The sequence below is a fragment of the Microtus ochrogaster genome, chromosome 15 (genome assembly GCF_000317375.1).
Source record: "Microtus ochrogaster isolate Prairie Vole_2 chromosome 15, MicOch1.0, whole genome shotgun sequence".
Taxonomy (NCBI): Eukaryota; Metazoa; Chordata; class Mammalia; order Rodentia; family Cricetidae; genus Microtus; species Microtus ochrogaster.
Genome location: NC_022017.1, coordinates 16,367,252 through 16,393,465, shown reverse-complemented (window position 1 = coordinate 16,393,465; position 26,214 = coordinate 16,367,252). Strand labels below are relative to the sequence as shown.

The following is a 26,214-nucleotide window of genomic DNA, read 5'->3' as shown; positions in this document are numbered from 1 at the left end:
CTGGGAGGAGGGGGAAACTTTTTTTTCCTTTTCTCAATAAAAAAATAAAATAAAATATATATATAAAAAAAACAGCCTACAGTGGGCTGACTGCCAGAGGACATCCCGCAAGCCAGTTCCTGCTGTTTACTGTGAGATCTAGAGTATTCAAGGAGTAGGTTTAAAGTGTAGACTCTTCAACATATTAAGCATTTGGGATAATCTGCATATGTTAAATATCTCTACTTACATATTCTACAACATATACATATATTAACCATTATGAGACATAAAATTAATATATAATTTATTTGCCACTTAAAGTAAAATTAAAATCAATTTGGCTTCAAAATTATTAACATGAGTAGCAACTAGCCCTTGGGTTCTTTATTTTAATAGGTATTGCTATCTATACATACTGAAATGTTTTTCTCAAGACATTGATTCCAATGATGATATGAGGCTCTCCTGTACAGACTGAACCATGAGGGCAATAGCTTTTCTTGTTAAATTCTAAGAGAAGACATAGATAATGACCTACACAATTACTTACGTACTTAGAGACAAGCAGATTTACTTTCAGAGTAACTCTGATTTTCTCACTCAATCTGAATTTCCCAGTGACTAAAAAGTTCCATCAAATCCTGGACTTAGGTTTCAACATAGATTAGGCAGTCCTTTTAAGCTGAATTTAATTATCCCAAGTGTAAGAGCTCTGCATGTCCTTTCTATATTTGGTCTTGGAAATATTTGGAATAAGCAGTCAGTTTAGGATCCCAGCAACCCTAAATATCTGGAGTTGTAGCATTCAGAGATTACTAAAAACTTCATGTTCTTCCGTTTGTTATGAATCTGCTCAGAATTACAATACAGGTTGACTGTGTCTTTGGCAGGTCTTCAGGTTCCATACCAAATTCAGCTTGTGAGGTAAACGTCAGTTTTACCCCTCAGGTTTTAGCTTGAAGTCCCGTTTTCTGTCAGTCTGTAAGTCTTGCTGTGTGTTCAGAAGTGTTCTCATAGGTGGGTCCCCAACCCCGCATTCCACAGCACAGCAGACAATCCCTCCCCTGTTTAGTTTTGTTCACTCCCTCTACTGCTAGAGATGGAGAAGCAGCCCTCCCTTTTTTTTCAGTTTTTTTTTTTTTTATTGAGAAAAGGAAAAAAAACAAGTTTCCACCTCCTCCCAGCCTCCCATTTCCCTCCCCCTCCTCCCACCCTTCTCCCCCTTCTCCCACTCTTCTCCCCCTCCCCTCACTCCTCTCCCCCTCCCTCTCCAGTCCAAAGAGCAGTCAGGGTGCCCTGCCCTGTGGTAAGTCTTAGGTCCTCCCCTCTCCGTCCATATCTTGGAAGGTGAACATCCAAACTGGCTAGGCACCCACAAAGCCAGAACATTAAGTAGGATCAAAACCCCTTGCCATTGATCTACTGGGAGCTCACCAAGGCCAGCTGGACTGTGACTGAAAAAGCATGGGATAAAACCGGACTCTCTGAACATGGCGAACAATGAGGGCTGATGAGAAGCCAAGGACAATGGCAGCCCTCCCTTTAAAGGGGGTATGTGATTGGGTGAGGCCCACCCACATCATTGCCCTTTTGTCTAATACAAGATTAAGGTATTAATGATCTTATTTAATATACAGAAATCATTTTGCCATGTATGAGTGTACAGCACAATCAAAGGAGAGCTATCTCAACGTGTCCATAGATTTTACTCAGATTCAAGAAAAAATGTATAGGGCAAGAAAATATGGTAGTTAACTGAGCCTTGTTCCTGCGTGAAGGACTGGAAACCCATTGTGAGCAATGTTGGTTTCTGAAATGACCGTTTTACTGTGTTCCATTTGCAGTATTAGCCCTCTCAAATCGTCTGTCATGTGATCTCTAAGTTTAGCATTAAATTCCATCTATTTTCTTTTTAAGACAAATGTGTTTTTTGTATTATTAGAACTCACAGGTAAGCATCTCATTTGTAATTTTCTACAATGGTTTGTTTTCTATTCTTCCTCAGTCTTGAGTTCTCTTTTGCCTCCTGGAGTGAATTCTCCCTGAGAAGCAATTATTATTGAGTGGTATTTTACTGCTTATACAGCAATTATCAAGAATTATTTTCTACAGCACCAAATCAACTTTGTTTGGAAACTTTCAAGGCCACATTATTTAGAGTCTCACTCATAAATATCCAACTTGATTCTGCTTTCTTACATAGGCTCCAGCCCTGCCCTTTGTATCTAGGCAGACTTATGTACTTACAGTGCAACATTGTAATTCCTCTTGCTTTCCTCTTTCTAGCTGACATCATCTTTTATTTTGGGAAGTTTTCTCTTCCAGGAAGAGTGTAACTCTAGTCCCTCCTTGAGATCTTCCATTATTCCCTATTACAGTCAGGCATACATTGGCTAACTAGGTCTCACTGATTATATTGAGTCCTTTTCTAATCATCTTAGAAAGTACAGGTAGGTTTCTGTGCTGATCTGTAGTTTGCCAATCATTTTCCCTTAATAAGGTAATGATCACATTACAATCAAGATCTATTTCTGAGAAATGTGTTCCTGCAAAGTGGATTGGCTTGAAGTATCTGTTTTACATGCATGAATATAATGAAAGCTAGAAGTATAAAATTTTTTGCCTCCAATATTTTGTTAACACTAATAAAATTCAACTCTTCAGTCCAGTGGTTCTCAGCCGATGGTTTGTGACCCCTTCAGAGGCAATGAACCTTTCACAGGAGACACCTCAGACCGTCATAAAACACAGTTACAATTCATAACAGTGCTGAAATCACAGTTATGAAGTATCAGCAAAATCAATTTCATGTTGGGGGTTACCACAGCACATAGAACTGTATTAGAGGGCTGCAGCATTAGCAAGGTTGAGAAACACTGCTTTGGCCAGTTACAGCCTAATTATTTTATATTATTTTATTCAGATATTTTCCTGCCTCTTACGAGTACAGATCCCTAGAGCAGGAGCTTAATATCATATTTACATAGAGAATATCTGAAACTCTATATCCAATTGTGGTGGTTTGGATGAGAATGGTCCCCATACGCTCATGTATTTGCATGCTTAGCCCCAAGTTTTGCTTGCGAGGGATTAGGAGATGTGGCTTGTTGGAATATGTGTGCCCTTGTTGGGGAAGGTGGATGGGGGTGGTTGGCTTTAAGGTTTCAAAAGCCCACACCAGGCCTCTCTCTCCTGCTGTTGCCTGTGGATGGATCAGGATATAAAGCTCTCAGCTGTGGCTCCATTGTCATACCTCTGTGCTTCCCATCAAGGTGATCATGGACTAAGTCTCTAAAACTTTATACAAGTCCCCACCTAATAATTTTCTTTCATAAGAATTACTTGGTCATGATGTCTCTTCACAGCAGTAGAACAAGTGAGACACCGAATTTGCCATTTGTTTGAAGCAATCTTACTTTAAAGGAAGATATATTCAAGATGACCTCATCTTTGATCTTTATTCCATAAAACCTCAGTTTAGATTTTGGGACTTTGAGCCATTTACGCATGTTTCGGTTTGATGCCACTGACATCTACAGTATAGGTAGTCTCTGAACTGTGATAGTTCAATTTCTGATTTTTTTCAACATTATCACAGAGTAAAGGTGAGAAACACTCAGTAGAACTTGAATTGGGGTTTTGAATTTTTCTAGGGTGGTCAGATACAATAAATATTCTGTGTAGTGGCAGCCATGGGATAATTTCAGGGGTTGGGGCATGAACTCATACGTTGTAGTGTATTGTCCCTGCTAGCTTTGGGGTTTAGTACTGCTGGATCCTGTTGTATATTTAGTCTTCTTTCGTAAAAAAAAAATATATATATATATCTGTTTGTAGCCCTTCCAAGTCATAACATCATACGCCTGTTGTAATGGTTCAACCACACAGCATGGCTGACGTGTCCAGGTTCCAGGGCCACGCATGTGCGGACAAGCCCTCAGGCAGAAGTGCCTAATGACCCGGGAATCTTAAAGGACCACGCGTGACCCATGTGCAGCATGGTTGCATCATGTACATATGCCGCAGCTGCGTGAGCCCTCGTGAGCATGCGTTAGCTCTGTCCTCTACCTATGATACAGCCACATCATCCCGCCCCCCCGCCCCCGCACACGTGCTAGGTGGCCACTAGAAGCTGGACGCCCCCCCCCCCCTCTCTCTCTCTCTCTCTCTCTCTCTCTCTCTCTCTCTCTCTCTCTCCCTCCCTCCCTCTCTCCTCTCTTTTCCTCTCTCCTTCCCACACTGCCTCCCCGCCAATAAACTCCTAAGCATGTGTGTTGCGTGTTCCATGTTTCCTTCTCACTCGCACCAGGTAATTTCACCGTGGGCATAAGAAAGTTTTTGTATGCCGGGGGTATTTAAGAGAAGCTTTATAGAAATCCCCTCACAGGTATGTCTTCTCCAAAAGCTGCTTCAGATGAACTTAAAACCTACTGTATTCCTTAGTTTGATTCAAAACACTGGTTTTTATCCAAATCAGAAACTACTAGGAGAAATTCTTCTCTAACTCAGTATATAAGTTCATCCAATCTTTAAACAAATGAGGGCTATTCTTTGTCCAGTTTTTCTTTTCTTCTTTCTTTCTCTCTCTCTCTCTCTCTCTCTCTCTCTCTCTCTCTCTCTCTCTTTCTTTCTTTTTTGACAGGGTTTCTTTGGAGCCTGTCTTTGAACTTGCTCTGTAGACCAGGCTGGCCTCAAATTCACAGAGATCCGCCTGCCTCTGCCTCCTGAGTGCTGGGATTAAAGGTGTGTGCCACCACTGCCTGGCTTAGTTTTCTTTTGAAGCAAGTTAATAGACATAAGATTTGACTTGGTGTGTTTAGTGTAAACTTTCCATTTCCCATTTTTCAAAGTGAAGACAGTTTGGAATATCATAATTATCATTTTATTTTAATTAAACAATGCTGGAGTCTTTACTGATATTATCTGTCATTAATAACTATTGCTCTATGTTTCTTATGGCTTCTATTTCTGAACTTATGATATTGTTATACCTGAGGTAAAAGTGTTTCCCTGTGTTCTCTGATGACTTGATGGGTCATTTACTGTGCACAGGGCAGGTAACTCACTAGTAAGAAATATTGGCCTGGTGAGTTTCCTGCTGGTTACACAGGATTAGCAAGCTCATTTGATTGGTCTGACATACTTGCTGTTTTGAAACAGGGTATTTCTTATAGACAGACTAGCTTCAAAGTTCCTACATAGTTGAGGATGACTGAATTCCTCATCCTCCGGCTTCCACCTCCTGAGTTCTGGTATGCCAGACATGCACAAACACGTCTGGTTTATGTGGGAGTTTGTATCAAACTCAGGGCTTTGTGCATGCTTATTGAATACTCTGCCAGCTGTGTCAGATACCAAGACTTATCTGAGTTCATGTGCATTGCACAGGCTTCATTCTTTTCTCTGTAAACACCAGGGTAAACACTTTTTAAATATGGTGAGTTAAGGCCGGGCGGTGGTGGCGCACGCCTTTAATCCCATCACTCGGGAGGCAGAGGCAGGCGGATCTCTGTGAATTCGAGACCAGCCTGGTCTACAAGAGCTAGATCCAGGACAGGCTCCAAAACCACAGAGAAACCCTGTCTCGAAAAACCAAACAAAAAAAAAAATGGTGAGTTAAGGCTGCACTGGGGTCTTCTGAAGAGTAAGGAATAAACATTTTACCCCAATTTAAGACAGAATATACTCCTCCAGCACTAGCAATGTGTGGATCATTACTAAACAGTAGTGAATATCTTAGTTAGGGTTTTACTGCTGTGAAGAGACACTATGACCATGGTAACTCTTACAAAGAAGGCATTTAATTGGGACTGCCCCAATTAATTCAGAGGTTCAGCCCATTATCATCATGGTAGGAGGCATGGCAACACACAACCAGAAGGAGCTACAAAAGGATCTGAGAGTTCTACATCTGGATCCACAGACAACAGGAAGAAAGAGTTGAGTCATTGTGCCTAGGCTGAACTTCTGAAACCTCAAAATCTGCCCCCAGTGAAAGTCTTCCTCTAAACAAGGTCACACTTCCTCCATCAAGGTTATATCCCCTAATATTGCCAGTCCTTATGAGCCTATGGGGGCCATTTTTGTTCAAACAACCACAAATGACAACCCTTTTTCTAAAGATTTTGCAGTAAATATTACTTGTCTTGACATATGTTATATTTTATACTTAAAACTATGGAATATAAAGAATGTCATAGTTCTGTGTGGCCAAGACAACTCAGTGGAGTCAGCTAAACAGTGGAATGAGTAACTTTCCATGGTTTCTGCTTAAACAGACAACACTGGCCAGGTATGGACAGAGGCCATCAAGCTATGCAAAGGAATATGGACAGGTTGTTTTGTTTGTTCTCTCTTTTATTGAATTGGAAATGTGTGTCTGGTATTGATGTTGGGTCCTGGAGAGCATCAGTCGGCATTTATTCTGTCGATCAGGACACCAGGACACTGTTCCCATCAATCACCATCCGTGGGGCCAAACCCTGCACTGTGAGATGACTTTTACCATGTCTTTAAACCTTTTGGGAACAAGTGTTTCTAAGTTATTTCTTCATTTCAATTTGCTCAGTGGTGTTTGCACTCCTGCTGTGTTTGGGGAACTTCATGACAAAGTGATAGAGAGATATAAAGATAAATAACACGTGCATGTATAGTTTAATAGACAACATTAGAATCTAATAATTTCCTGTACAAGTTCTGGGTCCCAAAAGAAGCCACAAACGAGATGAGTCAACTCATTTCCTTTCTCGGGGATCTCCTCTTAATGAGCCTGTTCAGAGTGGCTCATAACTGGAAACAGCATTTATTTAATGGAAGCCATATGGAGCAGCAGCACGCTTTCATGAGGTCACTTGGCAAGTGTTTGCCTCTGTTCTCCCCTGGTGTTCCTGGTCCTAAAATCAGGATCCCAGAGCTGCTCTCTCTGAGGAGAAGCCTTGACTTCATCAGCTGGACTGCAGCAGTGAGCTGGCTCACCTGTTTCAGGGGAACTGGTTGGATCAGGCAAATAGTGACCGGTTTTCGTGCAGACCTGCAGTGGTGACACTGATACTTAAAACAGATGAGAAGTGTTGGCATTCTCCCACGGCCATCTGTGACTGGCGTGCTGGCACGTTGTGCTCGGGGGGAAGGGTATGTCTGATCTGTCTCTTGGCTGCACAGTAAAAAATGAAGGAAAGTTCTTCCATGTAGATTGGTTTCTTTTATTTTTTATAAAGCCAGAATTTATAATACTAACTAATTTTCAATTACTTTATTATGTCATATTTTATGTATTTAGCACTTTGAAATGTGAAACTATATCTCTATTTATATATTTGTTTTTTGAAATGGTAGTGAAACTTTCCATTTTAAGTAGGATATACAGTGTATTTCTCAGTGAGATGAAATATAATCTGACTTGTTTGGGTTGCATCCCAACATTTAACTAGAGCTATTGCAGAAAGAAATGAGGTTTTAATCTTTTTAGGACTATGTGAATTGTGCAACATGATATTCTTGCCTAGACTAAAAGATTACATGTTTAGAATATGAATAATGGTTAATAAATAAAATACATTAAAGTATAGTTATTATGTTGGATAGCATGACATTGCTAGTGGTCAAATATTGGCAATTTTATTTAACACAACTTATATTAGTGGGGTGACCTAGTACATGCCTGTTATCTGTGTAATCAAAATGAAGCCACATGAGAATTAGCCCTGAACGGCAGATCCTTTTGTGAATGGCTCATACTGAAGGCTAACTGCTTTGCCACTTGACTTCCTGATTGATTTCCAGACGTGGGACTACCTGGCAGATAATCTCTCGTAAGATGGTTATGAGGGAAAGCAAACGATACCAGCATATTTTGCCACTCAAAATCTTGCCACATTTTAAACACCATGTTTTAGTAAAATCCAGATTGATTTTATGTGTGTTATCTGTGTCCAATCACCATATATAATAATGAACTTTTGACTAGGCTACAGGATGAATGTGTTTCCTGTAAGTGAGATTCAGTTATATTAAGTTGTTGTGAATTTCTGCAGGGTTGGCTGATGAGTAGTCTGGGACTGGGAGAGTCCTAGAATCCATAGATATGAATTCTGTGGCTTTGTTTCTTTGTTTATTTTTTGTTTTGTTTTGTTTTTTCAAGACAGGGTTTCTCTCTGTAGCTCTGGAGACTTCTCTTGGAATTCACTGTGTAGACCAGGCTGGTCTCCAACTTAGAGAGATCTGCCTGCCTCTGCTTCCTGAGTGCTGGGACTAAAGGCGAATGCCACTATCGCCTGGCTGTTGTAGTTTTCAAATATTTATTTATTTAATTTAATGTGTGTGTGTGTGTGTGTGCACATGTATGTGCACACATCTGAGTGTATGTATGTGTACTACTTAAGTGCAGGAGCCTAAAGAAGCTAGATGAAGTGTCAGATTCCTTGGAACTAGAGTTAAACATGGTTTTGGGCAGCCATATAGGTGCTGGAAACTAAGCCTAGATCCTCTAGAAAGTAAGTAAGTACCCTTAACTACCAAGATATCTCTCCAGAGTTTAGATTTGAACCATTATTACTTGTATTTGGCTGGTTATGTGACACAAGCAAATGACACAGCCTCTTGGATCTTCTTTAATGTCCCCAGCAAGCATGTGTAAACTCACCTTTCTTTAGCATCAATGCTGTCATCCACTACCCTAGATATGAGGACCAATAGACTAGGAAAGTTTCCTTAACCCTTCTTTGTCTCTCATTACACTTCCTAAAATAACAGAAAGGATGTCTGAAAAACTGTAAGGAATCATATTATTAATTGCCTACCTAAAATTATATATAATACATATAAGTCTATATATATGTGTGTGTGTGTATATACAAACATATAGTTTAAATGAAAATTTCTCACAAACATGGCAGCCTAAACAAGAACTGAACCAAGACAACACCAATAGACAAGCTAATATGAAAGGGAGCTCTCATAGGTAGCCATCCCTAGATTGATGATGGAAGTTACAAAATAATCCCACACTAGTTCAGAATTACATATAATAAAGGGTCATTTATTTAGGGGAGACTCGCAGATCATAGTTTTCTGCATGAACAGGGAACAGGACAGTCTAGCAGCTGGAAGTGAGAGCTGGAAGCAAGAAATGGAGTGTATGCTTTACAGTTGTATTTATAGTATAAGAGACCACATCCAAGTGGGCTGTTATCTTTAAGGCTATGGGCCAAAGGAGCTCCCACAGCACTAGACAAAGGACTATAGGCAACTAGGGAATGCTGAGCTTGTCTTAACCCAGGAAAAGTTCCCTAACTAGTTATCCAATACCAAGTGATCAGTTCTGAAATCGTGTGTGTGTGTGTGTGTGTGTGTGTGTGTGTGTGTGTGTGTGTAAAATAAGGACTGAGTCGGGTTATATTTAAAGAAAAAGAAGCTATGAATTTGAAAGAGAACAAGGGGTAGGTTCATGGGGAGAGGTTTGAGGGAGGAATGGGATGTGGGAATTGATGTGATTATATTTTAATTTCAAAAAGTAAAACAATGTGAAAATAAACAAGTGTTCCTAGCAACATTTGATGAAAATGACAGAAAGTAGAATTGAAGTAATGCAAGTGAGGAGAGGAACCACTGGAGCTGATAATTATGTATGGGATCTTTCCATTTGAATGAATGCCAGAAACCAGAGAGGGTAGAATTGATGAGCCGGTATGTCATGCTGGCACTGGGTACAGTCTGCAAGGAAGACAATCCAGATAATTGCTTAATTGCAGACTCCTTAAAGAGAGAAGCCAGCGCTCCCCAAAGTCCACAGTGGAGAGTAAATATCTTTCATTTCAATCATTGATTAAACAAGAACCCAAGAATGTTGCTCTGATGGCTCGCCTCTGTGAGGTTGGACCTTTATTGCCATAGGACTTAGCTTTAACTCTTTCCTCTCAGGATCTGTCAGGCTCTTCCAGGTTAAGCTCTGGAGTAATTTCATAGCACTATACTCATAATGAAAAAGCAAAGCATGTGTATTCTAGCTATAAACATAATACAGGAAAGCCGTAGCTCAAATGCTTCCCCTGAGAGACAGTGCGTTGTTATAACACAGAATCCCGGCTCGGCCTGAGCCTTCTTATATCACCTATGTCTTACTCTGTATGACCTATAAAGCCTTTGTTGTGGCTAGTGTGGGTTAGATTATGTTCTGTGATTCAGGATTCAGTTTTGTATCTGCAGATTGAGATTGATGATAACAGGGTGTGATATGGGAGGTGTAAGTTTATGTAAGGAACTGGCACCCACACCCTGTGTTCTGAAGACATGTGTATTGGGAGCAGACACGTGGTGTCTTCGTGCCAGGTTCACATAAAAATAGTTTTTTTTAAGTTGGTCTTATTGTGTTAGGTATTATATATATACATATACCAAACTAATAGTTTAGAATGATTTGTCCATGTGGTGAAGTCTGTTTTCTGAGAAGGGGTGAGAAAAGAGGCCACTTGCAGCACGTTTGAATCTGTAAACATGTATGTATGTATTAACTCTAAGGGTCTGACTCAGTGATTGACAGGTGTATCTGTGTATCTCCCATTCAGCATGGCATGAGAGATGGCATAACTAATTAATGCATTTTTGCTTTCCATTTCCTTTGCTTTTTGCTTTACTCTTGAGACTTATTTTTAGATCCCTTTCTTTGAGCTGTAGGCATGCATATTTAATGATTGCCATTTTTATTCCTTTTGTAGTATTAAAAATTAAATATCATGCAGAATACCTCCCTTAATTTCCCTCTGGAGCAATAAAACGTTACCAGTAACTATTTCTTGAGATCTGCAGCAACACCTTTTGACAAAACAGAAGTGCACAACGAAGCTGGGAAAACGCTCACAAAGCATTCTTACTGCTAGTGCATATCAGAACACAGCGCCAGCGGATGGTCCCATCAGCAGCACCCATGGGTCACTTTCTCCACATTCTCACAAGCCTTTATCTCTTGTCTTTCTGATGCTCTCGGGTGTGAAGCAGTTTCTCACTGTGGTTCTCACTTGCTTTGCCCTTATGGTTAGTGGTATAGAGATTTTCTTCTTTTTACGTATTCTTCTCTTATACAATACACCCCAACCATGGTTTCCCCTTTGTCCACTCCTCCCAGTCACCCTTCACCACCTTTTCTCTTTCTTAGATCCACTGCTTCTCCATTTATTTCCCTGCAGAAAAGAGCAGGTCTCGCAGGATGTCAACCAAACATGGCATAACAAGATGCAGTAAGACTAGTCATACACTGATGGAGGAAGGTCATTGGTTAAAGAATAAAGAAACTGCTTTGGCCCATTTTATTGGTTAGAACATAGGTGGGTGGAGTAAACAGAACAGAAGGCTGGGAGAAAGAAGCTGAGTCAGAGAGTCACCATGATTCTCCCACTCCAGGCAGACACAGGTTAAGATCATTCCTGGTAAGCCAGCTTGTGGGCTACACAGAATAATAGAAATGGGTTAGATCAATATGTAAGAGCTAGCCAATAAGAGGCTGGAACTAATGGGTCAGGCAGTGATTAAAATAATACAGTTTCCGTGTAATTATTTCGGGTAAAGCTAGCAGTGGGGGCGGCCGGGTGGCGGGACACAGTCCACCACTCCTATTTCAACAATACACCCTTATATCAAGGCTGGGCTGTACCCGCCTTTGTGTGCCCTCTTTTAAGAGCTGTCTATTCGGGTCATTCCCCTCCCCATGTCATTTGATTTTTGTGCTACTGAGTTACTTACATTCTGTATATTGATATTTGCAGTTATATAGTGCCAGATATAATCTCCCATTTCATTGGTTGCCATTCTGTTCCCATTTGTTTCCTCTGCTGTGCATTTAATTTTCCAGCTCGATGTCACCATGTTTGTTTTAATTTTCTCCCTATGTTGTTGGTGTCCGATCTACAAAACAGCTTCCCAAACCAATATTGAAGAGGTTTTCCTGTTTTTTCCTAGACTTTTTATGGTATCTGGCCATATATTTGAGCCTCTAATGTTCTTGAGTTAGTTTTTGTATCTGATGTTAAAATGAATTCAGTTTCATTCTTTGCCCACGACCATCTGTTTCCTTGTGTGTGTTTATTGAGGAGACTACTTTGCCCCTGTTGTATATTCCCAGTAACTTTCTCATAACTTAGTTAACAACTATGTGTGCACTTACTTCTAGTCTTTCCAAAATTTTAAGAGTGTCTGTGTATGTGTTTATATCAGAAAACAGTGTTTCCAGACTTATTTTTCAAAAGTCCTCTGACTCCTCAGGATCTCTAATGGTATCATGTGAATTTAGAGTTGTTTTTCATTTTATTGAAAAAAAAATTCCGTCAGACTCTTTATGGAGATTACATTGAATAAATAGAAACATTTGGTGGTAAACAGATATTTTAACTATTTGCCTATATGCTCCATAGATATGAAATATCTTTCCATTTATTTGTGTCTTCTCTTTCTTCAGTGTACAAATATTTTATTTTTTTGGTCCAATCTATTTCTAGGTATTTTTTGTTCTGTTTGAGATGGAATTATTTTCCCAATTACTGATTTTCTGTTGTTAGTGTATAGACAGACAGCTGTTTTTATGCTGATTTTTCTATTGTCTCACTTAACTTACACTTTTAATTCAAAATGGTTTATGATGAAAGAGCAGATAGCTTCCCTTGCGTTTTACTTATTTTTCTTGACTGTTCATTTGGCCCTACTTCTAGTATTGTTGAATAGAAGTCATGAGAATAGGCTCCCTTGTCTTGTTCCTATGTAGGGAAACTTAAGTGTTCTCCATTTAGTATAAAGTAGGCTATGAGCCTGCCATATATCAGCTAATTCTGTTGATATTAATTCTTTCCACAATGATATCCATCATGGCTTCTTTGTCAATGATTGGTCGCCTATACATTTCTGTGTGCCATCCATCCTAGATATATGGTAAGCTCGCACAAGGACAGATTTCACAGCATGTGGCCTCATAGTTAAGTATTACATGGCTCTACACCTAATCTGTGTTAAAAGGTTTTCCACACCTACTGAGTGATTGTCATTATAATCCTTTATTCTTTAAAATTATTGTATTATATCAATTGATTTGTCCGTGTTGACCTCTTCTTGCATCCAATGAATAACATTCACTTTTTGTAACCTGCCAATTTATTAAGAATAATTCCCTTTATTGGAATTCTTTTTGTGGCATTTTTTTTTGTCTAACCTGGATATCTAGCAATCCTATTATAAATCGAACTGGGAAGTTTTCCTTCTCCTGAGTTGACTACAATCCCTCTTATAACTGGTATCATTGGCTTGTGTAGACATCTGCTGCAGAGTTGACTGCATTAGGTTTCTGGCTCCTCATTCATCTTTCAGACTACCTTCTGATTCACTCTTGGTGGGCAGCACGTTTCTAGAAACTTTTTCTGTTCCTTTTGGTTGTCCAATTCATTGCCTTGCTTCTAATAGTCTCTTATAATCTTTGTATTTTTATTGCATATATTACATTTTATTTTCTAATATAAAGTTTTGTTGATTTCCATCATTTTTATCACCAAAGGTTTGCCAGTTTTATCTTTTCTTTATATTGCTGGTACCCTGTATTATTTCTATTTTTATATATTTATGTTAATTTTATACATTTAGTTTATACATCATTTGTTTTATTTCTGATGTCCTTTATCATGCCAAGTTTAGGATTCATTGTTTTTCGAGTTCCTTGATGCACAGAGTTAAGCTTCTTGGTGGAAATCTCTTTTGTTTTAATATGGGAGGTTATGTTATAGACTTATTCTTCTAGCTCCCACCTTATCCCATATGCTTTGGTATGTTTGTCTCTATTTTCATCTGTCCTTAGATCCTTTTTTATTCTGCTTTTTCATTTTTTTCGGCAGTTGGTATTCTGAAGCATGTTGTTAAATTTCCATGTTTATAAATTTCCCAGACTTACTTCTTTCTTTCTTCCTTCCTTCCTTCCTTCCCTCCCTCCCTCCCTCCCTCCCTCCTTCCTTCCTTCCTTCCTTCCTTCCTTTCTTTTTGAGCTCAGAAATGGTATTTGCTGTGATATCATCCCAGGAGCAGCCCTTTAGGACCCTTATAATAATCAGGTGAAGTGTTGAATTACTCCATGAGTGCTTATTTGAAACACCCTACATATGATACCAAAAGTCCCTCATGATAAATTTTTACTTCTACTTAATATAGCAAAAGGAAATGTACGATTTACCTTCACCAGGCTATTTTTCAAATTTTTAGAGATATAAATTATGTCTTTTCTATTTGTGGGTAGAAAAATCTCAAGGGAATATTTTATATTCATTATATCAAAGTACGACTTGCCTCCAATAGAGCTCATGCGAAGGGAATAAGCACCTTCTGAGAAAGATAATGTGCAGATTTTACACTCTTTGCAAATGAAAGAGAATTCTATTCACTTGAGATGTCAATTACTAAAAGTTGTTACGTATATATGAAGCACCTTCCCTGGAGGCGGAGGAATCTTCAGAGAAGAGGGAGCAGAAAGATGGTAAGAGCCAGAGTGGTAGCTAACTTCAAGGAAACACTGTTTTCTGGACACACAAGGGCACTTACAGATGTTTACTCAAAAATATTGTGACAGCATGCACACTCCAGCATAAGCTCAAGCCAGACAAAGTCCCAGCATGGAGGAGTGGGGTGAGTGGGGATGGAATCCCACCCCTAGCTGAGGAGTTAGGACAGTTGTAGCTGCTGAGAAAGGGACAGTCAGTTTTCATTGATGATGTCACTCCCGAGAGCAGGCCCTACTCCCAAGAGTAGCTAGGCTACATGAAATGTTTTGGTGGTTTTTAAAAATAAATAAATTGAAGAAGAAAACTGGAAGAGCAGTAGGAAGGAAAGAAAGAGGAGAAAGAGGGGATTTGAGGGAGAGACTATGATTAAAATATATTGTATGAAATTCTCAAGAAATTAATAAAATATTAACTTAAAGTTTGTTAGTGAGCAAAATGCCAACATGAGTAAATATTCTGTGGTTTTATTCCATATCCATGTCTTTCTTGTTTCCCTTCCCCTGCTTCCCTTTCTCCTTCCCTTCCTCGCTCCGTCCCTTCCTTCCATCCTTCCTTCCCTCCATCCTTCCTCATTCTTTCTTTTTCTTATACTTACTCATTTCTTTCTGATTAAATTTGTTTCAAAACAATTGTGCCTTCTTTTATAAAGTCTCAAATGATATCCAAATGACAACATAGCAGACGCCCAACTTTAGTCCGGACAATTTTCTTTTAGACTAAGTCTCACCATGCACATCCCAAGACTGCTTTCAATGTTAATATTCAAAACATCTTGTTCATTGCAGGACTGTTCTCTTTACCTTGACTTCCGTGGTGGTACTTGTCATCACAACTGACTGGATCAGCTGGGACAAACTGAACCGCGGATTTCTGCCCAGTGATGAGGTTTCCAGAGCGTTCCTTGCTTCTTTCATCTTGGTCTTTGACCTCCTTATCGTGATGCAGGTAAAGTGTCTATATTTCCCTGTGCTCTCTGAAGTTGGTCTGTGCTTTATTCTCAGTGTAAGCATGGAGTCTACATGTCTAGAGAAGAGTTCACTTTACAATTGTGATTAATGCATTTTCTCTAATCGTTTCATCAGCAATTTCACATGGCTGAAAATGTAACTGGGTGTTGGGGGTGCAGGGATTCATTTTGTGAATATTGTTATGCTGGGCCTGGTAATAATGCAACATCATTATTATTATTATCAGTTGGGGAAGATGCAGTGAGCAAAATAAGACAAAAATGGAGCCCCCCAAACTGCCGTTTTGTGAACAGAGTACTCAAAGATGAAAATGACAGGAAACCGGCAAAGCACAGAAGCGCAATTGTGAAAGCAGTACAGGGGTTGTAGCTGTCAGATTGGAAGTGGTGTGAAAGTGTTTTTCTGGTTACAGAGATGATCCGTTTTCAGTATTCGCCAGAGCCTCTTCCATTTCATGTAAACAGTATTTCCACCCTGCAATAGATATTTTTGTAAAACTTCATCAAGCTAGTGAGTGTTACTGGTGATAGCAGCTGGGGTGAGCGCTTGGGATGTAGGAGTGTTCTTTTGAAAGAGACATTTGCTGTTTCTTGATGCTTTATCTTGCTCATTAAATGTCTATCCATTTGCTAGACATTTTCTTATTGCTTTCATAAGGCGCTTTTGTTTCCCCTCCTGAGGCACTATAAGTCATGAGAACAATGGCTGCCATTGCCAAAGGGAAAGGAGACTCCATTGTGTTCTGAATTTATGTGAGATTTTGCAGGATAGCAGATTGGATTTTTGTTTCTAGAGGCAAAGAGGGGCCTTTATGAGAGCGATTCTGTGCTGTTGAAAGGCTGAACAATAGTGTTTTGTTTTGTTACATATCCTGGGCATTGGCTTCAGTGGCACTTACAGTATATCACTGTTTCTAATGGGCTGTATTTTAAAATACATTATAGTTTAGAACAATCTGAAGTCATAAGCTTGAAAACTTTTATCTATTCTAGAAACGGATGTTTCTTTTTTTCATTTTCTGCAAGATACTTTAGCATCGTGGAGAAATCCTTGGGCATGAGGTCAGGCATCATCGGCAGGGTCCTGGTCTGCCTCTCATTTGATGTAGGACTTCTTCAACAGAGCTCCAACTCGAGTTTGTAGTAATTACGCAACAGTACATCACACTTGTATCCAGTCATTGTAACTTATTTTGTTTCCCAACTAACATTCTTTATAATGTTAAAGTCTCACTCTTATTAAATGGCCCGCTGGTTCCTCTCTGACCCTATTTTAGAGAGTCAAAGATAGTAGCGGCCAAATAAATAATTTATCTCCTTTGATTTGTTCAGATTTATGTGCTAGAGAATACTCCTTAATCAACTGATATCTCAACACCTCCCTTATTCCCTGATTATGCAAATTTTAAGTATTCTTCAAAATAAGTCTACTAAAGTCAAAGACTTAAAGTGGAAAAATACAATATTAGAATTGATACGAATTACAGGTTCATTCAAAAGATTTTCAGTAAAAACAAACCGAAGAAGGGAAAGATAGTCTGGGTTTGTATTCTCAGAGACAGGAGGGTTGGGATGGAAGAGGCATTCGAGATCTTTTTAAAAGCATAAAAACGTAGCATCAGTAAAATGCTGATGTGTTCAGAATATCCAGAGGCCAGCTGACAAGGTGAAAAGTCTATGCTGAGGATTGACTCAGTCTCAGCTATGTTGGCTGCTGTAACACAAAGCCTGCCCTGTGCAGTTTCATCAGAAGAGGAGGGTATTTCTGCATATAGGGACATCCTAAACTATTCAAGAAGAAAGATACAGTTGTCTTTTGAAAGTGAAGAGTGAAGTTAACAGGAAACTCAGATCTAGCCTTTATTCTCTGCCTCTGGTCTTTGTCCACTCTCGCTTTCTGTTTTCCTCCAACAGCAAAGCAGCGTCTTTCAATTTTCAGTTCATAAGGAAGTGAAGGATCATTGCTGGCACCTTTGAGAGTGACCGCTCCAGTTCCTGTGCTCCTTGCTGATTATCTAGGGACTGTCCAGCACTAATCCCTGAATGACTGGCTCAGTGTGGGAACCTGAAGCCAAGAATAGAGGTGCAGTCTGAAAGAGGAAACTGGGTCCTGGAAACTCAAATTGATGGGCATTTAGTAAAAGGAAGAGGCACTGAGATGGGCGTCTAGAGGCAGAAGGCTTAGATCCTTTGCTTCATTCTCCAGCTCTATATGTTAGCAAGGTTGACAAATGCATCCAATGGGGCTGGGCCGTGGTGATACGCGCCTTTAATCCCAGCACTTGAGAGGTCAGCCTGGTCTACAGAGCTAATACTGATACAGGCTCCAAAGCTACATAGAGAAACCCAGTCTTGAAAAACTGAGAGAGAGAGAGAGAGAGAGAGAGAGAGAGAGACCTTCTTCCACTTCTTCCCTTCTACTACCATATGTGTAACTGGATTTCACAACGTTCCAAAAAGAAATGTTGCCTATCAATCACAAGCATTATCAGCAGCTCTTCATGGTCCCTACATCCCCAAGTGAAATTATTAACCAGGCACAATCCACTGCATGGGGCTGAGGCTGGTTGTGTTTCCTCTGTGTTTCCTGCTCCATCCCACCAAAGGCAGAAGGTTAGCTGCTTTGTTCTTCATCCCAGGGTGCTTATTCCCTGGATTCCAGGAGCCTCTTTCTCCTGGCCAGATTGCATTTGCCCTGCTCTGCTGGCCACTGAAGATGATTATAGTCCATTTTCTGGAAGGCATATTATCACTTCCTCAGTGGCCCTTCCAAAGTACCTTCTGCCACACTACAGACGAGAATGTTCTCCTTTCTTCAGTCTTGTCTTCCTTACTCTCCCCACTGCAGTGTACAGTAATCGCCCATAAGACTTGCTTGATGAGGACGGGCAAGTGGAAATTCAAGTCCCAGTCTGTGCCAGCTGTGGTCCTCTGTGGGCATCACACAGATGTTCTGGACTCAGCACACCTGGGAAGGGAGTTAACTCAGGAAAAGGTCTCAAATTGCATATGTGCTTAAGGCATTTGAAAACACAGCATAGAAATGTCCTAACAAGTTCATGGTCAACCGAACTGTGAGCCAATTTATGCCGTGGCCGTGTTTCAGATGAAAGAAAAATGGAAAAAGTAGTAAAATCAGGGGAAATTGAAGGGGCGCTTTCATTAAGAGCACCAGCCTTTTAGAACATTTAAATGATTGAAAAGCAATTTACGCTGGGCTTTTCTAATGGCAGGAGATTGCCACTTGCACTACAGAAAAGTAGTGTTGCATTTGAATCAAAAACTAGAACTAGACTTTTCTTCCCAGTACCTTGGGTTGAAGCCAAGGCTCATACCTGATAAGCTTGATTTCTACTCCAAGCTCTCCTCAGCCCTAGGAATTTGATACTATTTCTATAAAAATATTGTTTTTTTTAAAAAAAATTAGTATAACAAGCAGGTGTCTCTTAGAGGAAACATAATTATTCTGTGTGGATTCATGAAATACGATTTCTGCATTTATTTTTAAATATTTGTTTCATATTTTTCTGTAGTTTTGATAAAGTCATCAGAAATAAGATAAAACAGATTCCAGAGAAATGACACATAACCCATAAGATCAATATGTTATGGAACACAAGTAAATTGTAAAGAAAATATCTGTCGTAGGGAAAATTTATCCCACGTTCTATCTAGTGATGCCATTTGATTTTTATGACTTCTCTTATTTCATTGATTAAGTCTTTGGTTTGCAGTCTGCACCAATCACTCTTTTTCTGACAGGATATAGAGAGTTAAAATAGATTGTGTAACAAACAAATAAAAAATTTCAAAGGAATTCACAAAAAGCAGATGAATATGGACAGGAATAGATGGAGGGGTGTTTCAAGGAACTGATGGAGAGTCTGAGACAGGGAACCACCCACGGGACCACTTTTTCCAGGGCAGCAGCATTGCCATCCAGACATGATCTGCTCTGTTCAGGTAGGACAGGAAACACAATCACTTCATTCCTAGTCTGTATCTGGGGAAAGAAGACAGAGGAAATGGGATGCAGATATCCCAAGGACGCAGTCTGTAGAACCCCTGGGTACATAGCATGGTTTATGGTTTAACAGAAGACGTGGGAGTGAAGAAATTTTAAGGAAGATTGCCATTATTTAGAATTCTTCAGGCAGAAAGGGCTCATCAGTACTATTTTTGCTTTTCAAATCCTTCCCTGCCCCTCTTTCAGGTATTCCTGCATCCGACTTGAAGGCTAAGAGGGGAAGAACAAAGTCTTCATAAAATAAGGGACATTCTGTGCTTTTTTCCTACTAGATAGGAAATGGAAGGGAGGGTGTAGAAGAAGGAAAGAGAAATGAGTGTGAGGAACCAAAAAGAAGGGATGATCAGTGTAATTATCTAGTTATATGGGAAGCAGCGACACGGGTGGAGTTGGGAAGTGGTAGGAACCACGAGGACTGATGGAATGTGACTGTTCTTCAGTTTCCACCTCTTCTTTATCACTCATAGATACTTTACATTACTGGACTATAGAGAATTGGTAATAAAGTATAGTATAAAGATGATTAAATTGTCTAACTAGACTGATATAACCCAGTAGCAACTAATCAACAGGTACACAGGAAGCAGAGGGAACCATGGGAGGATGTAGTAGCATATTGTGCTTATACAGCTTGGTTGCTAGTGGAACCCCAAGCTAATGTTGCTTAGTTAGACAGCTATCGTCTGGATAGTAGAACATGATGATTAAGAGTATGGGCACTGAAATCTGGCTTTCATGATTGTGATCCTGACCCAGCCCTTTCATAGTTGTGTGATTTTGAGATTGGGTACTTATTTAAGTTGCCATAATTATGGTGTCTACTTATACAGCTAGTTGTGGCTCAATCGTGTATAGAATTCTGCTTCTGTCTCAGTTGGTGCTCAGAAGGGTTAACTGAACAGTGAGGGAATGCTCTTCAAATGATGCTTCAAATCTGCTGCAGACCAAAGTTGCATCCCTGACAGGACTGACAGAATCTGTGATGCATTTGGACTTCATAATAAGGATGAGGATGAGCCAAATCAAGTTCTAAACAATTAGTGCTTAAAAGCTGATTATTTGAAGAATGTTTTCCTTAAAAGTTGAGAATGCTTTAGAATGATCAATACTTAAAGAAGGCAGACAAGACACTGACTGGGCTGGTAGTTCAATGGTAGCATGTGTAGGAACCTGGAGTTCATGTCCAGAACCATCCACAAACAGTAAAACCTCAACACTTTTGGAAAGGGGGGACAGGTTTGCATGGCAACATGTGATCTTTTATATATGGCTTGTTAAGGGTCTCACTAGTATAGCAGCAGTAGAAATACACAGAAAACTTCCACTCATTGGAAAGAGAAATAACAGGACTCCTTTAAGAAGGTTGGAAGGAGAGATACCCAGGATGGCTCTGACAGCGTTGGTAGCTATGGTGGTTCCCTCATCACTTGGTGAACTCTTTTTTTTCTTTTTTTTTTTATTGAGAAAAAAAATTTCCGCCTCCTCCCAGCCTCCCACTCTGCCCACCCTCCCCCCAGTCTTCTCCCCCTCCCTCTCGAGTCTGAAGAGCAGTCAGGGTTCCCTGCCCTGTGGAAAGTCCAAAGTCCTCCCCGCTCCATCCTGGTCTAGGAAGGTGAACATCCAAACTGGCTAGGCCCCCACAAAGCCAGAACAAGAAGTAGGATCAAAACCCAGTGCATTGTCCTTGGCTTCTCAGCAACCCTCATTGTCCGCCATATTCAGAGAGGCCGGGTTTATCCCCTGCTTTTTCAGTCACAATCCAGCTGGCCTTGGTGAGCTCCCAATAGATCGGCCCCACTGTCTCCGTGGGTGGGTACACCCCTCTTGGTCCTGACTTCCTTTGAAAGTGAAAGTTACGACTGATTTATTTCTGTTTTTCTCTTTGTATCAGACCCCAATAACATCATGGATACTACATCAAAATGCTTGTTAAACTTTAAATTTTTAGGCAATAGGTCAGAGTAATGGCAGCACATTTGACTAAAGCCAAAAGATGGGGTAAAGTACATGGTACTAGGGAAAATGTCAGAGTTAGAATTTAGGTTCGTAGATCTGTGATGCCGGTAGTAGAGAGGAGAAGGGAGATCTGGGTGAAAGAATGGGACACTTGAGTGAGACAGGAGCAGCAAGCCTTGAGTGAGACAGGAGCAGCAAGCCTTGAGTGAGACAGGAGCAGCAAGCCTTGAGTGAGACAGGAGCAGCAAGCCTTGGAAGTCTATCAAGCAACATGGTGGCTACAGTTAAGAATGTATTATATGCTCCAAAATTGCTGACATGAGTATATTTGGATGGTTGTTACCATAAAGGAATGACACATATGTGAGGTGATGAATGAATTTATGACCTTGACACGAATCACTGCACAATTTATACAAATAATGTAATGTTATAATGCACCCTGTAAGTATATATAATTGTTGTGTGACAAATAAAATAAAATGATATTTTAAGAAAGAGACAAAGAAAGTCTGAAAGTTTATGATAGAGACATTTCTATAGTGCCATACAGATTATTTATCTGTATCTATCACGTTATATGCGTGTATCACTTAGGTTTATGTGCACTAAGGTGTTGAGAAGCCATGCAGAGGAGAGCCTGTTCAAAAGAAGAAAGTTCAAAGAATAAGAGTTGGTAAATCCTCATATGGTTGACACATCTTTTTAATGCTCCCTTTTGAAATATATTTACACGCTTGTCTACCTTTGTAACAGGTGTTTCCTAAAAGGCTCAAGCTCTTCGAGAAAAGGAAATTGGTTAGCCAGTTGTTTTATCCTTGCATGGTTCATCTTTAATTCATTGTTTTTTATCATAGCTATTTTGCTGAATGGAAGAATCAATAACAGAGTGAAAATATCATTATTTCAGAAAAGCCAAATGGTGTGTGATATTTCAGGAGGTAAACTGTCTGTAAACTGTGCAAGGATGAACTAACAGTAGTGTTATCTGAGGTCATTTGCACTGAAATATCATCTAAAGTGATTAGATATCTAAATAAAATATGAATAATTTATACCATCAAGCCTTTAAAAAAAAACCCTTTGGTCAGAAAGCTCTTGAGGATAAGTGACATTGCCTCAGAAGCAATTTTTAATGCACTGAAGCCTAATTATGAAAATTACATTCTACAAATATTCTCTTACGTAACTGATTTGAAATATGTATTCTCTTATGTGTGGTTCTGAGAAGCAGGTTGACAGTTAAAAATACACACTGTGACATTTAATAGACTTTATTTTAAATCATACTGGTCCGACTTTAGCAGAGCACACCTCCTTAGTTCCCAGTGCACTAAGTGGGCTCACTCATTTCATAACGTAGACCAGAGCAGCAAGCCTAAGTCTATTTTAATTAAATAGCCACGCTGCTTTGATAAGTTGAAATGTATTTTCAGAATAAATATTTCCAGCTGGTTTTGCTTATGGGAAATTTGCAAAGAACGGTGTCAGTGTCTGTCTCCTTGACTTCATGTGCTCTGTGGCTTCCAGAATGCTTTCTATAACTTCTTCCTGGTGTTTTGAACTCTTTTCCACACATGCTGTCCATCAGCACATTTCCTGTGGAAGGATGGTCTGAAGTAAAGGCTCACACCTGTATTAACATCTGGATTCACATGTGTACCTGCTCATGGTACACAGTTATGTGGTTGAACTGTAACTTTGTTTGATGCTACTATTTCACTCTTGCCACAAAACTGCTAGTCCACCGAGGAGAGAGACAATTCAGGAGGAGTTGTAGAAGGGAACCCTATTCCGAGTAGCTCCAGCAACTGGTCTCCAAGCAGTAGGACTAGCCACAGAAAGTTATGTTTGCACTGTTTGAAGGGGTCTGGCCCAGTAGGCAGTGTGCAAGAGATTGCCATGGAGATGTCTTGACGAGGCTGTAGTGTAGGTGACACCTAACAGAAGCTAGTAGGACAACTAGAAGACTTGTTTTTATGAGATGTCCTGGCTAGAGTCCAACGGGAAGAGGAACCCCAGCTGAGAAAATGGCTGTCACATTGCCTGTTGGCACACCTGTGTGACATTTTCTTGATTGGTAGTTGGTAGAGGGACCCATACTGGTTCAGTGCTACTCCTGGACAGGTGGTCTTGGTTAAAAAAGGAAGGCTGAGCAAGCCGGTAAAGCATGACCTTGAGTTCCTGTGTGACTTTCTCCAGTGATGGACTGTCCTGGGATATATATGTGAAGTTAACCCTTTCTTCCCCCATGGCAGTTTTTGTCAGTGCTTTATTACAGCAATAGGAGGCAAACTAGGACATGAACGGGGGGAGCATATAGGACTGTGTTATGAGTACTCAGTAGTAAGAGTGTTCTGTTGAAATTGGAATGAATAGTCTGTTTGGTGTATACTATCAGGCAGCTTGTAAATGGGCATTCAGTTCTATGAGGGATCATTGTGAGCACGGAAGATCATTCAATTCTTATGGATAATGTAGGAGGCAAATAACTTTTAAGAATGTAAGACTTGTCAAAGAAAGTGGAAAAGAAAAATACTCAAGTCTTTTTTTATTATTTATTTATTTATTAAAGATGTCTGTCTCCTCCCCGCCACCGCCTCCCATTTCCCTCCCCTCCCCCAACGAATTCCCCCTCCCTCATCCACCTGAAGAGCTCCTGTGGGGAGTCCAAGGACCTCCCACCTCCTTCCAGGTCTAGTAAGGTGAACATCCAAACAGCCTGGGCTCCCACAAAGCCAGTACGTGCAGTAGGATCAAAACCCAGTACCAGCTGGGCGATGGTGGCGCACGCCTTTAATCCCAGCACTCAGGAGGCAGAGGCAGGCGGATCTCTGTGAGTTCGAGACCAGCCTGGTCTACAGAGCTAGTTCCAGGACAGGCTCCAAAGCCACAGAGAAACCCTGTCTCGAAAAAGCAAAATAATAAAAAAAAAAAAAACCCAGTGCAATTGTTCTTGACTTCTCAGCAGTCTTCATTGTCCACTGTGTTCAAATCTTATCTCAAAACAAAATGTTCAGTCCCTGGGGTGTTTTCGCAAAGAGAGCTAGATGATGACTTAGCAACTGGAAACAGATGGATTCTATGCAGTTGCAAATGATCAGTGTTTTTGCCACAGCCACATGGAGGCAGCAAGCTACTGATGCCTTCCAGTTTTGTGTTTCCTTGACAGATGTGTTCTTTTCTATAGTCCACATCTGTCTGGTCATTGCCCTGAGAGGATAGTAGCATGGTGTGGTCTTATCATGTAGCAGCTGCCACTTATCATGTACCAGTAGTACATGATTTTAGATGCACCCTACTGACTCTCATATTCCATCCTGCATCATCAAGGGAAGGTTCCTACCTCATAGTATGGCTGCACTTCAGGTCAGAATTGAACATTAGAGGTGAGTCCTAAGAGCCAACACATATCATCTCCCAGACTGGATGGTCTAGTTCTTTGTTAGTACCATTATTGGACAGTGCCAGGGATATGGAATATTTATATGAGCTCCTATAATCAATTTGAAGATATACTAATAAAGTCAAAGAACAGATTACAATGGATTTTGCATACCATGAGAAATCATGCAGTAGTTCAACAACACTCGGAAATTTTTGGTATTCATTTTAAATCCATGCCTTAAATTTTTAGGGAGATCTATTTTTTAGACAGAAGTTTGGAGTAGATGGAATATTTAGGATCCTTTTCTTACTTTCTGATTTTTACAGCCATAGCAGTTTAGGGAGAGTCTAGAACTCATCTGAGATCATGAACAGTCAGTGGATCCTGACGACAACCTAGATCTCACATGTGGTTTCGAAATATGGTCCCATTTTCACTGGAACTGAACATTAGGAGAATCCTAGTGGAATGTGCCCAGCTATAGGCTTAGGGTCTAGTATGTTTAAGTATGAGTCCAACACCAGCACACCATGTAAGTGACAATCAAGATTTTAAAAAGGTAGAGGCATGGCAAGGGGGCACATTGAAGGTAAGCTAAATGGAGGAAGACAGCAAAATAGAAAGGAAATGAAAGGCTGGTATTCAACAAATGTTTACTATGTGCTGATATCTTCTTTGATGCTTAGATGAACTATATTTAAGCATCCCCAAACCTTATTTATCAATGGCTATTATTATTTATAATTTTGGTAGCAAGACTATTTCATCTCATACAGATAAGAATCTGGAATGAGCAAAATGGTGATGGACACAAAACCAGCTTTCTTAGACTCCAAAATCCATACATGTTTGGAACCATGTACTGTTAGGAATATCAGATTAAACCATGTGCACAGCAAAGCAACTAACACATGACTGGAATTATGGGGACACTGTGACATCAGAATCCAGTAGGGCTCTATTTCTTAGTGACCATGGAGTTCTGTCAAGTCACTGCATTTTTAAGGGTTTATTTTCTTGCATATAAGATTCCAATTTTTCCTGATACATATTTCATGATTCTTATGATAGTTAACTTATAAAATGTACTTGAAATATGGTATTTGTACATATCAAGATTATACATCATGGAGATCAGATTAGTCTATGTAGTAAGCTCCAGTCCAGACATGGTTACATAGCAAGACCCTGTCTCAGGAGCCTAAAAAGCAAATTATACAACAACAATGGAAGAAAATTTATTCTTTGTACTTAGTCTTTGAATTAAAATGCCCATTGATCATGTTCTCCCTCCTTCTGTTCCTCATTGGGACATTGGGAGCTCAGTCCAGTGCTCCAGTGTGGGTCTCTGTCTCTATCTCCATCCATCGCCAGA

General features: G+C 40.0%; 1 protein-coding gene across 1 annotated transcript in view; it reads left to right on the top strand.

The window, feature by feature from the left end:
• Positions 1-26,214, top strand: part of Tmem117 (transmembrane protein 117) — a 385,423-nt gene that overhangs the window by 343,638 nt on the left and 15,571 nt on the right. Inside the window, exon 6 of the mRNA XM_026782689.1 lies at positions 15,287-15,446. Coding sequence (XP_026638490.1) covers positions 15,287-15,446 — 160 coding nt within the window. The remainder of the gene's footprint in view (positions 1-15,286; positions 15,447-26,214) is intronic.